Source organism: Haliaeetus leucocephalus, unplaced genomic scaffold, assembly GCF_000737465.1.
Source record: "Haliaeetus leucocephalus isolate CR32 unplaced genomic scaffold, Haliaeetus_leucocephalus-4.0 Scaffold76, whole genome shotgun sequence".
Taxonomy (NCBI): Eukaryota; Metazoa; Chordata; class Aves; order Accipitriformes; family Accipitridae; genus Haliaeetus; species Haliaeetus leucocephalus.
In genome coordinates this window covers 766,042-781,136 of record NW_010972512.1, presented here as the reverse complement: position 1 = coordinate 781,136, position 15,095 = coordinate 766,042, and the positions used below count along the sequence as shown (strand labels likewise).

Below are 15,095 nucleotides of genomic sequence, written 5' to 3'. Positions count from 1 at the left end.
CAGGTGAAGAGTAGAGTAAAAACAGGATCCTGAATTTTAGGAAAGCAATAAAGACATTGATAAATTGGAGCAAGTTCAGCAGAGACCACCAGGGTGGTCAGAGAGTTGGAGTACATGCCCTGTTAAAAGAGGCTGACAGAACCAAGTCTGACCAGCCTGGAGATAAGGGAGCTTCAGCAGGACCTGACCAGAATAACAGTATGTTAAAAGAAGGAAAATGACAAATGAAATACCAATTTTTCAAATGGAGAAACTCAGACCCTGATAGTTGTATGGGTAGAATTAGACAAAGGCATCAATGAAGAGAAGTAGTGGGCATATGCATAAACACAAAAGAATTTGGAGATTCAGAGTCAGTTTGGCTTTTGTAAAGAGAAGGTAACGGGGGTAAGCAGGAGTAAGAACCCTTCATAGCAGGGCTCTTTTTGGGCAGAGGCGAGGTAAGGCCCTCAAAGGCCGTGGCAGATCTGGTTACCACAAAACACTCTAGGTTCTGTAGCATCCATGCAGCCCAGAGGGGCCTTGGGAGACATCTCCGAGTCTGATGTAAAAGACTACCTGGAGCTTACCCTTCTTCACACATCAGCAGCTCAGGAGCACTCAAAATGCAACTGTATTTAAGAAATTACTATTAAATAAAATACAGAACGAGACATTGAACACTGTTACTGTACAACCACATCTTGAATACTGGCTGAAGTTCCAATTCTGCAGCCTTTGTCCCCAAGAGGATACACGAAAATGGGAAAAATAACAGAGAAGGGAGGTAAAGTGTTGACTGAAGGCACAGAGCAGCTTCTGTAGAAGCAGCAACTAAGATGTTTCCACTTGAAAAAGGACATCATTAAACAGAAAATCTTAGGAGATATGAAGAAGGAGAATACAAAAATTAGGAGACAAATGAACAAACAGAACTGGGCTGGGACATTCAAAAACATGTTTTTCTTCATGCAAAGTGTAGGTAAGCTCAGAATCCCCTTGCTAAGTCTAAGAACACTACAGATGGTCTCGGGATACTGGTCACACTATGAAATGAAAACCCATGAAGGCTTACTACACAGCATCCAGCTGGACCTGCGGAAGTCCCTTAGCTGAAGGGAATTGCTGAGGACTGGAAGAGTATTCCAGAGAAGCGTTGTTATGCATGCTCTGTTCTTATCCTCTTCTCTAGAAGCCTCTGGATAGATTACCAGGCTAGATGGACCTTTGGTCCAAGCTAATACAAACTGCTTTAGAAAATGCCTTGGGATGCTTCTTGTTGACTTACTAGGCAAGATGATGTCCAATTATCCCAAGCACTGAAAAAACCAGAAAATGTTAGAACATCATTAACATGGTAAGTAAGTTAAAAAAATCCAACATAACAAAAATATGTGCCAGGGCATCCAAACCCCAAGAGTTGAATTTGTACTCACACAGAATACCGGGGTAGTATCATTTGTCAGTATCTGAATAAGTTGCAGAAAGACCTAAGCATAAGTGCTTGCTCTGAAGTCCAGTACCCTGGTAGACAAACCACATTCTTTCCTAAACCATAGGCCCCATCACAAATCCTTGTGTACCAACCAAGGGTCTTGCTGCAGGTTGGTCAGCTGCTTCCCAAATCCATTGGAGTTGTGCAAGTAGACAGCCTCAGGAACAAACTAAGAGCAGGGTAAGCCTCAGGCTCGTTTGGACGCAAACTAGGCCTGATGTCACCAGACCCAACCACACCCTGTGGCCTCCCTGGAGCATAGTCAGTGCCTTCAGGGCTTTCCATGGTCACAAACCCAGGCTTTAGGAGAAAAAAGAAAGGGGAAGTCAACTCTTGAAGCAGTAGGTTAGCTATATTCGGATCCTATAGCTAGAAAAGCGCTGCTAGCCTGTGGCTCAGCAACTAAAATTCAGTTCAGTCTAATACTGAGGAAACATTTCCCAGATATCCTTTCAAGCTAATGTTTTCTTCTACTCTGCCTACTCCAACTATCCCTTTTCTTCTCACACGGGAGACTAGAGGAGAGATGTCTCAAGAACATCTCCTGTCCCAGCAACCCAACCTATTCCAAGCAAACAATGAAGTAGCAATGTCTGGGATCCCTCCTGGCCAGATTGTGCTGGCATCCTTAAGCAAAGTTTACAGAGAAAACAAGAAATACTTCATCATAAATCAACTAGCTAGTCAGAAAAAAAAACCACGAGGGAGAGAAACACTTCATTCCTTTTATAACCACTTAGATGCAAATGAAGGGAGATGCGAGACTTACAGTAGGCCTCTACTCGCACTGCTGGATTAGAAGTAATTTTGTGGCCAATACTGTTCATATACAGGTGATGTACATACTGACAGGCTCAGCAAAAATCTGTAACTCCCAAATCTTATCTACTAAAATAGGTACCAAAATTCAATCAGAAGCAATAAAATAATTTTGCCACCACATATATTAATTTTTAAATGAAGTTTCAACTGTGTTTGATTACAAAAACTCCCTAGTGGGAATAGAAATAATGAATTACACTTGGCTTCAGTAGCCAGTTTATTAGGCCAATTCTCTTTGATGCAGACTGAACAGCAGTTTTAAAAACATAGTTGATACAAGTTTTTTTTTCCAGCACACTTACATTGTAGCTTCATGTGTTTTCAAGGCAACAGGGCTTCCATATTCCCAAATTGCTCAGGGCCACCCTTTTCATTTTCCTTTATTTCTGCCATCATTCAACACAGTGAACCAGACGGTAAAACTGATAATGTTTAAAAACTAACCTTCCTTGGATGGGTCAACTCTAATCTAAATCAGTTTCTCAATCTAGTTGACCAACCAGCTGCACATGTGCATGCTCACATAAGGAGAGGTACAACAGGACAGAAGCAGGCACAACCAATTGTTTCAGCCTTTAGATGTCTGAATTGCTCAAATCACAGTATATTAATATTATATGTACAAAAACATTTGTGTATATACTGGTCAGATTATCTGCTCTGACTAGCTGTACCAGAAAGCTGAGGAATTTCCCTCTGACAAGCCTGTATCTTCTCATTGACCTCAATGCTTCCAAAATGCATTTTTAAGAAGCATCAGTAGTATCATTCCCATTGCCCATTCTGATTTAAAAAAAAAAAAAAAAAAAAAAGTGTCATGGAGAACTTCCCTTACCTTTTATTGAACTCCTCAAGTTCCGCTCTCAGTTTTCCTATTTCAATCTGTAACCTAGCCCTCTCTTTGGCAGTTTCATCCAGAACTCTTCGAGCATCAGCCAGTTCAGACTCGTAGAGACTCTTGATTCCACTCACCTAAGGAGAAAAAAGCATTCAGATATAAGAACACCCCAAAGACTAACTATCAAAGAACTGAAACACAGCACTAGGTTTCACATAGCTTTCTTTGAAAAAAGGGTGTATGATATGATTTCTGTTAAGAATGTTCTATATTGAACATTTCCAATTAATATGCACCTACAATTAGATGCGATCTAGTCTCAAAGACAAGATTTACTTTTTATTCCCAGTAGGACATAACAAAACATACTACATTTGAAGCGTGCAAGTCTTCCAAAGAGATAAACTGAAGCAGATCAGTACACCCTACAATCCCATCTTAAATTATTTGCCTTCGTTTCCAATACTGCTGCTTTGGGAGATTTTTTTAAACACTTAAAGACTTCTTTTGTGGAATACAGGTCCCAAGCCCCATTTGACTCTGCTGCTCTTGCACTACAAAGCTAAAAAGAATCTGAAACTAGATGAACTACAGAAATGTGAACTGCTCAGATGAGCAGTCCTGTCCCCTACCTCAGAGGACAAGGATCTACAGACCTCTCCCTGTCCCAGCTCAATATATTACATAATCAGCCATTCACACTGCAGCAAGGCACCTCAAAGTCTTCCAGACCTTCATTTTTTTTAGAATGCAAGACTATTTGAAAGGTATATCAGATAGCTAAAATGTCAAGACCATATAAGATTGCTGCTATTGCTTCTATGAAAGAATACCAGAACAAGTATTAATAATGTAAATTCAGAAACAGAGCAATAAGGGGTGAGAAGAGCCAAAAGCAGAATGTACCAACTTTAGGAAGAGAAATTTCCTAAGAAAGTGTAAAATGTAGAAACAAGAAAGCAAACTGTGCTATTTCTAGGAGCGCCTATTTCAACATCGGAGTGGCACCAATGACAGACTCAACCATCTGGTCTTCAAAAAGACTGATTAAAAGCAGTCAGGATATAATTAAGTTCCTGATAGACTATATTCTCATAAAACTTCTGAAATTAACTAAAATGACAGTATGAGGGCTGAGAAGCCTTAGTTTACAAGCATACCACATACCAGAAACAACTTGGCTGTCTATCCATGCAATCTTACTTCTTTTGTTTATAGAATTAATTCTTTCAAGTTTTATTCGACTTGTTTTGTTTCTTCTCCATAGCTGATAGCCAGAGGCTGTCTACAGCACAAGCCAACACAACTCTACGTTATCAGTTACAAAATTTAGGAAGTTCTACAAAGAAGTCTACCATAACTATTCTAAACTCTTTCATACAGCACTCTACAATGCCAAGAAAAAAAATTGGAGACTTTAAGTCTGTAAAGCCTTTTATTATGGATGATCCTTGAGTGAAACTACAGTATTTGCAAATTGCAATATAAAATACAATTGCCCAAAGGTCAAGCACTGATTCTGCACCATCAGGTACTACACCTGCAACACTCCTTCTCTAATGCTGGCCCTTCTTTAGACGATCTGCCCTTCAACTCTTAAATATGCTAAAATCCTTGCCCTAGGACATCTACCAGGAATTTGGGGCTGTATCACTGCAGGTTCAGAGAGACACACTAAATCACAGTGCAGGACACAAGGACAAATCCCTTCCCAGTATTCCAGGGCATAAACTGGAATTGCACGTCAAGGTACAAAGGAAGAAAGCCTTTTTCCCTAGGTTTTTGCGAATACTGTCACAAAAAGGTGTTGCTGGTGTGATACAACAGGCAGAAAATAATTTATGCTTTTGAGGCATTACAGACAATACAGAGTTTAACACCACCAAAACAACAATATTCTGAACAGAGAATGAACACTTAATACAATTCCTGTGTAGAGAATATAGCTAGATGGAACTAAAAATTGCATGACAAATTGCATGATGAAAGTCATTTCAGAACCTGTTGGTAAAAAGATAACCAGAGATTGTGCTTCTTAATTAGAAAGGACAGATTCATTCATGGCATAACCAGTTGTGGTAGCTTAGTATGTATTTTTCTACTGCAGCATGTTAACCTCTTCTCTGCTCTTACTCCAGTAACAAACATGAGAAGGAAACACACAGGTCCAATTCACAATCCAAAGTGTTAGTCAAAAAGCACTTCCACTAGAATTTTAAGCTAATGTACTAAGCAGACAGAAAAAACTGAGACATAAGGACACACTGCAGATTCCAGCACAGGGAGGCAGCAGACAGCTGGGAGCTGTAACACCTTCAATTCGGGGGGGGGGGGAAAAAAAAAAAAAACACAACACAAAAACAAAACAACAACAACAAAAAAAAAAACCACAAAAACCAAACACCACCACAGACACAAAACCCCTAAAACCCCACAAAAAGCCAACCTTGCCAGAAGCACCCTTCTACCCCAGCACCGAAATTCTGGAAAGCGTTTCTGTTCCCTGAAACCATCACCCCTCAAACTCTGTTCTGGTGGAAGGAACGTAACTTAGTCTTAACTTAGTCTACTGACTCTGAAAATCTCCAGAGAAGTACAGTCCCAAAAGTGCCTCTGTTCTGTGTACACATATGATTTTGCTTTGTTTTGACTCTACAGACACTCTTCTGCCCACTCCCTTTTTTAATTACTTTACATTTGCTACTCAGTTTGGTCTCTAGTACAGTGACACTTCCAGCCATTCTTAAAAAGATGCTGCTAAACTAAAGCAGGACCTCCTGGGATAAGCCTCACATACCCCTTCTGGACAAAATAATAATAAAAAAAAAAGTCAATGGGAACAACAGCCAGTATCCACAGCAACAACAGAAGTTGAACAAATGTACCTGGCAACTGTGAAGCCTGTCTCTGGTTCTTTGTCTCATCATACTTCTGAGCAGAGTGCCACCAGACACTGTCTACCTGTCCTTGAACACTCCCAAAGAATACTGGAGGCAAGAGATAACCTGTCTGACTATGTCTTCCATTTTTTGCCATCTTCTATCAGTAGAATCTATCAATTCAAATTCCTTCCTTCATTTGTTGTTTCTCATAATTTTGCTTGGGTTACCACAACCCATTCTCAGATGTGGGGACCAGGAGACAAAGATACAAACTCATCTTTGAAGCCTATGCCAATCCTTCCAGTGTAAGGCAGTAAGAAGAGCAGCTGGTAGCAAATGGTGAAGGGAACAAGTACAGAGAACGAGGCAAACATACAATGATTCTTCATTCACATATACTCCCAGCTTCTGAAAATTTAAAAAAAAAAAAATAAAAATAAAAAAAAAATCCTGAGCCAAAAATTGCTTCCAGGCATCAAAACCCAGTAGTCACCAAATACTGTTAATTTGTCTAATCCTTTTGTAAATCTCTTTAGCTTTTGGTTTCCACAACATCAGAGAGCATCATACAAGCACAACTGGTGGATTAAGACCTACTGCTTGATAATTTCATTTCATGCCTTTAGCTTTTGTGTTGTGAGAAGTGCTGCATATTTGCTTCCTGAACAAATGTCTTTGTTTGGACTCATGACTTATGAGACCGCAGGTTTCTTCTCATCTCTCTTCCAGATTTGCTCCTGGTCAGAAATTATTCTGCTGCTCTGCTTATCTTTGTCACCTTTTGCTTACACAATTTTTCCAGGCTCTAGATGTTTTAAAATGGGTTAAGAGAACTGCAAGCAGTATTCAGAACACAGAAACAACATTGATTTACACAGTGATTATTGACCATCAGCTACAAAGGAAAACTGGGACATTACAGGAGATCCGAGAGGCAGAAAATGCAGCAATTCTAACAGGTTTCAATTAGCCCAAGCTGTAATCCAGGAGGTGATACCTGAGCTATATTTTCATATGCTAAGTAGTGAGTGCCATGGAGTGGCTAATCCAGGAAGCCACAAGAGAGAAAGCAACTCTTCACCTAGTTCTCAGCAGCACATAGGAACAGATTTACCAAGATACTGTCAAGAACCTCAGTTGACTTGGTTTCAGCATCCTTGCAGAAGCAAGGGAAGACAAAAGAAAAAAAATAAAAAAAAAAATCTAAGACTTGCAATTGTTTCAGCATGGCAATTAGGGAACACTGAGGTATTTGTTAAAACAAGTACAAAAAGCAGTTAATAAAATCCTTCTAGAAAGCAACATATTGGATAAACACATCATCACAGGCTAAAAAGACTACGTATACAAAATATTTTAAGATAATCAAAACAAGAAGGATATGAGACATAGTAAAGCATTTTTCAAAAAGCTGGTCACATACAGATGAGAAAAATAAAATTGATTGTGACGTCTGTTAATCACAATACAACATGGCAAGCCAAAAAATAAAGTTTGAAGAACAACTCATGAATGGTGTATAAAGTAATTACTCTTGCTCTGCTCATGAAAAAGGCATACGTGAGAGTCTATGGCCCTAAGTCGATTAGTTTATGTAGAACCACCACCTAAAATAATGCAGTGAAAACATACCCTCTGGTGTTTTCTTTTTTACTTATATTTGCACTAGAGAAATCTTCAAGAGATTTCTGCACTTAACCATCAGTTGAAAGTATCATAGAACAGATCAACAAAACAAGCAGTAACAAACCATCACGTTTAGAAAGTATTAACAGCTTTCTAAAGCCCACTTTTTGAACTATATCAATCAGTACGTTATTTAAGCTCTCATTTAGAGTTCACTTTGTACTAGAAAATTAGAAGATGGCTTACGCGATACAAGTTTCTAAAACAGAAACTACTTATCACTAAACTCTGAAGTCCAAGGCAGTACAGTAGATATTCACCTGAGGAACAGAATTACAGGGCACAAAACTAAAAGTCATACTGATATAGAATCAATATTACTTGTGTAAAATAAAAGTTTTGCAACCTACTGGTCTTTGGCTCAGTCAACCAGTGAGCAGGTATTCATGACAGATCCGGTAAACGAAGAGAAGTAGCGGGTACACGTATAAGCACAACATAGTGGAGAAAAAACAGTCACACAGTATGGCTTTCTTTAAAGGGAAACAGTGGACAAGGGAACAAGCACATGAACAAGGGTTTGAAAAGTCAACAAGCATTCAGAAAGGGAAGATTGAGCTAAGTCAGTCTGCCTGGACTCCCAAAAGGCTTGAACAGCTTCCTCCATGAAAGGCCCCTACAGAGGCCATGCAGAGTCCAAGCAGGCATGAAGAAGAAAAAAAGACACAGAGACATCACCTTCCAGGAACTGAGGTGAGGTTGATTGGCCTGTAGTTCCCTGGATCTTCCTTCTTGCCCCTCCTGAAGAGGACATTAGCTTTCTTCCAGTCTTCAGGAACCTCTCCTAATCATCTTTCAAAGATAACTGAGAGTGGCCTCACAACTATATCAGCCAGTTCCCTCAGCACTCACGGGTGCAACCCATCAGGTCCCATGGAATTATGTCCAGTTTGTTTAGATGTTCCCTATCCTGATCCTCCTCTACCAAGAGTAAGTCTTTCTTGCTCCAGACTTTCCCTCTGGTCTCAGGGGCCTGGGATTCCTGAAGGCTGGTCTGACCACAAGAAGACATTGAGTACATCAGCCTTCCTTATATCCGAGTTTAGTCAGGACCTCTTTGCTCATCCATACGGGTCTCCTGCCACCTTTGTTCCATTTCCTGATTGTTGGGATGGATGACTCGTGAGCTTGGAAGAGGTTACCCTTGAATATCAACTCAGCTCCCATGGACCCCTTTTCTCTCCAGGGGTGTAACCCATGGGATTCTTCCAAGCGGAGCTCTGAAGAGGCTAGTCTACTCTCCCAATATCCAGGGTTGTGGTCCTGCTTTTTGCTCTGCTCCATCCTCTAAAGATCCTGAACTCCACCGTCTCATAGTCACTGCCCTGACCTTAACATCCCTGACCAGTTCTTCCTTAATTTATTAAGTCCAGCAGAGCACAAAGACAAGGGCATATGAGGTTTCTTCCAGTTGACTAAAGGAGGCCTTGTTTACCTCTTCTTCTTGATCAGGTCAGTAGCAGACACATACCACAATGTCACCCATCTTGGTCTGCCCACTAATCCTGACCAACAAGCTCTCAGCTAGCTCATAACCTGTCCTTAGGCAGAGCTCCAGGCATTCCCACTGCTCTCTCACGTAAACAGCAACTCCCCCTCCTCACCTTCCTGAAAAGCTTGTATCCATCCATCATACCACTCTAGTCATGTGAGCCATCCCTGATCCCAATGGGGTCACAGTTCTGTAACTGCCCACAGACTTCTCATTCCCCATTTGTTCCCCATGCTGCACATATTGGTGTTACAGGCATTTCAGAAAGGCACCCAAGCATGATGATTCCCCAGGAAGGGCAGGAGGGCTTTCCCCATAAGGCTGTCCTGTAGGCACTTCCTTCTTTATGCACCTTTGCTTGGGGTGTTTCCATTTAATCCTTTTTCTGTTGCTTTCTCTTCTGTTCATATAACCCCAGGCCTTTTGCTTGTTTACCCCATCCACCACTTCCTCACCTGATCTTACCTGAGAGGAATCTCTCCCTGCCTCATCATTCCCAGTTTAAAGTTCTTCTTAGCAGGCTGATCAGCCCTGTTGGCAAAGATACATTTGCCCTGCTTAGCCAGGTGGATCCTGTCTCTTTGAAGCCGTCTTCAATCCTGAAAGGCAGTTCCATGGCCATAGAAACCAAAATCCTTTTGCCAACAGCAGTTGTGCAATCCAGAGTTGCTCTGCAGGACCTGCTCAGCCATCCTCAAACCCTTCCCCCTCCCCACACCCCCTAGGCCCCCATGCCATTAACAGTCATCCAGAGTCATGCAGTCACGTTTGATACTTTTCAGATGGCCCCTGCCAGTGTTGCTGGTGCCTACATGGAAGAGCACCAGGGATAATAGTCATACAGCCAAATAAGCCTCAGTAGCCTCTCTATAATGTCCACAATGGAAGTCCCCAGGAAGCAGCAAACCTCCCCAGATAACAAGTTAGGCCAGCAAACGGGTTCCTCCACTCTGAAAATGTAGTGTGTCGTCCCCCCCATCTGAAGGCAATGGAAGAAATAAATAAAGCTAAAACCTCAAAACAGAGTTCAGCAGGAACCAGAAAACAGGCTGCAGCCTGATCCACTACATGTCAATGTGCACCCAAGCCTAACTCTTCCTGCACAGACCCAAGGTGGACACCCTACAAATCGCACTATGAATGTGCTTTCACTTTTTTTCCTCTTTAGCTGGCAAAAGAGCCTGCATGTTTGTAATTGGGCAACACAGGGGACAAGGAAAGGGAGCATGTGGAGAACAATAAAACAGAGATGTTTCCATACCACAGTCTGAAAGGCAGGCAGGACTGCTGGATGCTCTTTAACCTAACAACCTGTCAACAAAGCCCCCTGTGCAGCAGTTCAAGGATAGACACATGAACACAGACCCTCCCACAGCAATCACTTGAGAAAAGCTGCAGGACGTCACTCAATGAAGACACAGGGAACATGCCAAGAAGGCAATTAACCTACACGCTAGGCAAGAAGCATGCCTGTCCAACCACAAGTGAATCCAGACAAATTTGATGATGAAACATTGTCCTGGCTTCGGCTGGGATAGTCAATTGCCTTCCTAGTAGCTGGTACAGTGTTATGTTTTGGGTTCAGTACTATAAGAATGTTGATAACACACTGATGCTTTCAGTTGTTGCTGAGTAATGTTTAGTCTAAAGTCAAGGATTTTTCAGCTTCTCATGCCCAGCCAGCAAGAAGGCTGGAGGGGCACAAGAAGTTGGGAGGGCACACAGCCAGGGCAGCTGACCCAAAGTGGCCAACAGGTATTCCATACCATGTGATGTCACACCTAGTATATAAACTGGGGGGAGTGGGGATAGGGGGATCACCGCTCAGGGACTAACTGGGCATTGGTCAGTGGGTGGTGAGCAACTGCATTGTGCATCACTTGTATATTCCAATCCTTTTATTATTATTATTGTCATTTTATTATTGTTATTATTATCATTATTAGTTTCTTCCTTTCTGTAGTATTCAACTGTCCTTATCTCAACCCAATTTTTTTCCCCAATTTTCTCGCCCATCCCACTGTGGGGGGTGGAGTGAGTGAGCGGCTGCTCACATGGTTAAACCACGACAACCATTAATCTCATTACCGTGCAAAACATAAGTGTATTCCCACCAGGTGTGGCTCAATATGTTCTTATTCAACCAGTTGTGGACTGCCAGTAAGCCTTGCCTCAGACTTGCCAAGACCATCAGTCAAATTCTCAAGAACAATGAAGATGTGTGTTGCATATCACCTCCCAGATGATGTCTATAGTGCCAGAAGACCATTTAACCCCATGTCTTGGGGGCTACAACTCTTGAGTGACCCACCATCCACAGGAGCATCTAAACATGTATTTTGCAGATGCCAACTAGGCAACACCAGACCTACATACCCTGGTCACAACAGTAGCTCTGGTTACTACACACAGTGCACATGAAAGGCACAGTAGCTGCAGTACTGGCAGGTAAGTGGAGACCAGGTGAGACCACAGTGAAAGTTCTGATGGCTGTGACATACGAGATTGCAGCCACCTGCAATCACACCCACAGAGCTGCAAAAGACATAGGTGAAGAGGGTACCCCTTGTAGAAACTGCTTTTCTCACAAGGGCAATTGCTGTCAGTGGGTGAGACTCCCAGGGATCTTACCTTTTTTTTTCCCCCCTACCTCTTTCTGTGGGTGAGAATAGTGGGATGTCCTTAGAACAATGTAGTAACCCCTCCCATGCCCATCAAAACATCTTGTCTAGAAGGCTGCAATCATAAGCGCTGCAGGGGAGGGCAGGGAGTTAGTAGAAAGGGAACTGAGGAGAGCTCTAGGACTCTCTTCCTCTTAGGCCTTCCAGTATTCCCCCTCCCAGCCTCACAAATTAGGTTATTGTAGTAGTGACCCCAACACAGTGAGAATAGCATCAGTCATACACTAGGGAGGCAGACAAACAAGGGGATGAGCTAAATTTCTCTTCTGTCATAAGCTAAGCTACACAAGGGGATTCATGCAAGACAGCAAACAAAGAATGAGGACAATTATAGGTTCCCCCAGCTACAGAGGCAAAATATTTTTTGTATTTTTCTGAGGGCTTACTGTATACATTTTTACTTCTCTAGAGGCCTGTTGCAAACAAGTAAAGGTAGAACAGCATTGGACAGGGTTAGGAAAAGCAAGGAAAAGGGCTATAATTAGTAGAGAGCTAAAGATGAATCTCAAGTTCTGCAAAGTTCCTGATCTCTACTGTTAAGAGGTGGCAGCCCTGTGTTCCTCAAAAAGAGCTACAGGAGTTATTTTGTTCCAAGGCCATGATGCAGCCATGGTCTGTAAAACTAAGGAGATTGCCCAAGAGAGAAGGAGAAAGTGGCTGCTTTCTTCTATCTTCTGCAGATTGGTGATTAAAACAACAAGGAAAAAAGAACATCCTGATCAGCTAATGATTAAAGAGCCTCTAGCAGAACAGTGACTATGGTCCTTGCCTGAACAGCATCAGCAGACCTTCTCTCATCTAGAAGATATTCCCCTAAACCAGAGCTTTGAGAAGATCAGAAATGCCAACCCTTTGTTCCCGTGCATACAGGGATGAGGGGAGGGGATGTCAGTAATGGTCTCACCCCAGCCCCTTTTTCAGACATGGTCACTGTGGGCTACTGGAGTGACAAGCAACGGACAAACATCTCTCTCATGATACATGCTCTTGTCTACTGCTTGCCATAGCAATCCTCAACCTCCTATTTGCCTTAGATTATGGACCCATCACCTGCTCTCAAGGCAAAAGTCTCAGGTGTTAACATAGAGCCCACTGGTGAGCAGTCACTCCTGCTTGCCATACCACAACATGCATCATTCCATCTACCACAGTGGCAGATGGTGTTCCCTGCCACTACCAGAGATAAGCCAAAAATATTAGAATATTTAGACAGCTAAAAAAAAAAAATTTTTTTTTTAAATCTGAGTCAAATTTACACACAGTTGAGGATAACCAAGGGGAATTTTCATCCTGAACACCCTGGGAAAAGAAAATAGTCTATTTTAAGCATGTAGAGCTAATATAAAGATATGATGTAGCCAGAACAGTAAGCCAATATCACTGGACAACACTTAACCGTGCTTCTACACAGAAGTTAGAGTTGCTTTGGGGTTGTTTGGCTTTTTGTGTGGTTTGGAGTGTTTGTTTTTAATTAATATTTTATTTCATGCTAAGCCTAATCATTTCATGAACAAAAATTCTAACAGCGTAACAAGAAAACTGAACTGTCAGCAGAAAATCCAGTTTACTAGAGTGGTCCTGAAAGTGAAAGGACAGGATTCTCCCATTCCAGTAAATCGAAAATGTGACAGTCATCTTAAGTTTTACTGCTCCCAGAGTCCTAAACCAGTCCACTATCCTGCATCAAAACAATAAGACTACAAAGTCTCCTTTTCTGGACATACGTAAAGAATAAATAAGCTGTCTTAAAGCAATGGAGAAAGCATTTAACAAATGTGGTCCAGAGACTAGCTGAAGCATCTTATATTGTCTCTGAAGTGTCAAAGAGCAGCTTGAGGAATCCTGACAAAGTTTTTCCTAAAAATTAGGACTTTTTTGATGTCTAGAAGAAAAGTTAAGAAGGAAAGCTCAAGAGCAAAGTAAGCAAAATATTTGTATCAAAATCCTCAAGTTTATTTTCCGATTACTGCATCAGAGTATTTTTCCAGAAATGATAACACACAGAACTGCTATTATGAGTTGGTTTATGTTCATATTTAAAAAATATGAGATTATATCTATGTTGCCTGCTTGTCCTGTTCTTACTCTTGTTACATGTGTGCTGTCAAGAGAATTACATTCTGCCTCTTACATTTAAAACACATACTCCTTCTAGCCTCCAGCAATCTACAACTTAGAAGCTCCCTGAACCAGACATGGTTATTTTGTTTATAGCATGATTTCACACAGGACAAGTGATGTAGCCATGTTTTATGTTTAGAAATATCTAGTTATTTTGAAAACATTAAAGTTATATCATTAAGTGGTACAAAGGGACTTTAAAGGTACTTCAATCCTGGATGTACACTGATTGCAGGTAGGCCAACCACTCCCCAAACAAGACGCTATCATATCTGGTGTGCTTAAACTAAATTAATTCAAACCCTCCTCCTACCACCCCTAGCATCATCAAACCAGACCCTTACAGGGGTGGGGGGAGCCTACACAGTGGCATAGCAATCCATTGCATCACACAAGTTACAGTAAAGGCTGTTATCTTCAGGCTTTCCACAGAAGTTTAACTTCATCTCGGAGGTGGGACACCTCTGTAGATTGCCTCCAACAGATGGAGCAGAGGGGGTTTGGACTGGTACAGGATGGGTGGGACTGTCCCCAGCTGTGTCACTGACTACATCCTTCCTCCATATAGGAAGGAGAGTCCTGGGGGAAAGCGGATACAACAGAAGAGGGAAAAGCAAAACATGGCTTAGCAAAAAGGATCAACCAGTTTTGCCTCCAAGATCACAGGAGGCAGATCAGAGTAGCTCACACTACAAGGATTTGATTCCTAGCATTTGCGGAGCCTAAGAAAGATTTCTTCCGGTGAGAAGCAAAGTTAGTCTAAACCCTTTCAAATTTTTCATCTCATCACATCAGCCGTCAGGATAGGGACCGTAAAGAAAAAGTAACACGCAGGTTGGCACAATTCACAGGACGCGTGTGCTCAGCGTGGGCTCCAGTACACCGAGAAGGCGCAGCCTGCACGGGGGACAGACTGACTACAAACTACAGCAAAGAACCAGCCCGCAGCGGGTGAGACCTACACGCAGACCCAGAGGACCCCCCAGAACGGTATTCAGTGCTGCGAGCCCTACCTGGAGGGAACTTGCAGGGCACCGTGCGACTTCAACCGCCACCCTACCGCCAGAGGAGCGCCGCGCCCGCCCCGCCGCCCAGAGCC

General features: G+C 42.1%; 1 protein-coding gene across 1 annotated transcript in view; it reads right to left on the bottom strand.

Moving 5' to 3' along the window:
• The window catches only part of LMNB2 (lamin B2), a 36,262-nt gene that overhangs the window by 20,572 nt on the left and 595 nt on the right, over window positions 1-15,095 (bottom strand). The window contains exon 2 of the mRNA XM_010580714.1: window positions 3,132-3,268. Coding sequence (XP_010579016.1) covers window positions 3,132-3,268 — 137 coding nt within the window. The remainder of the gene's footprint in view (window positions 1-3,131; window positions 3,269-15,095) is intronic.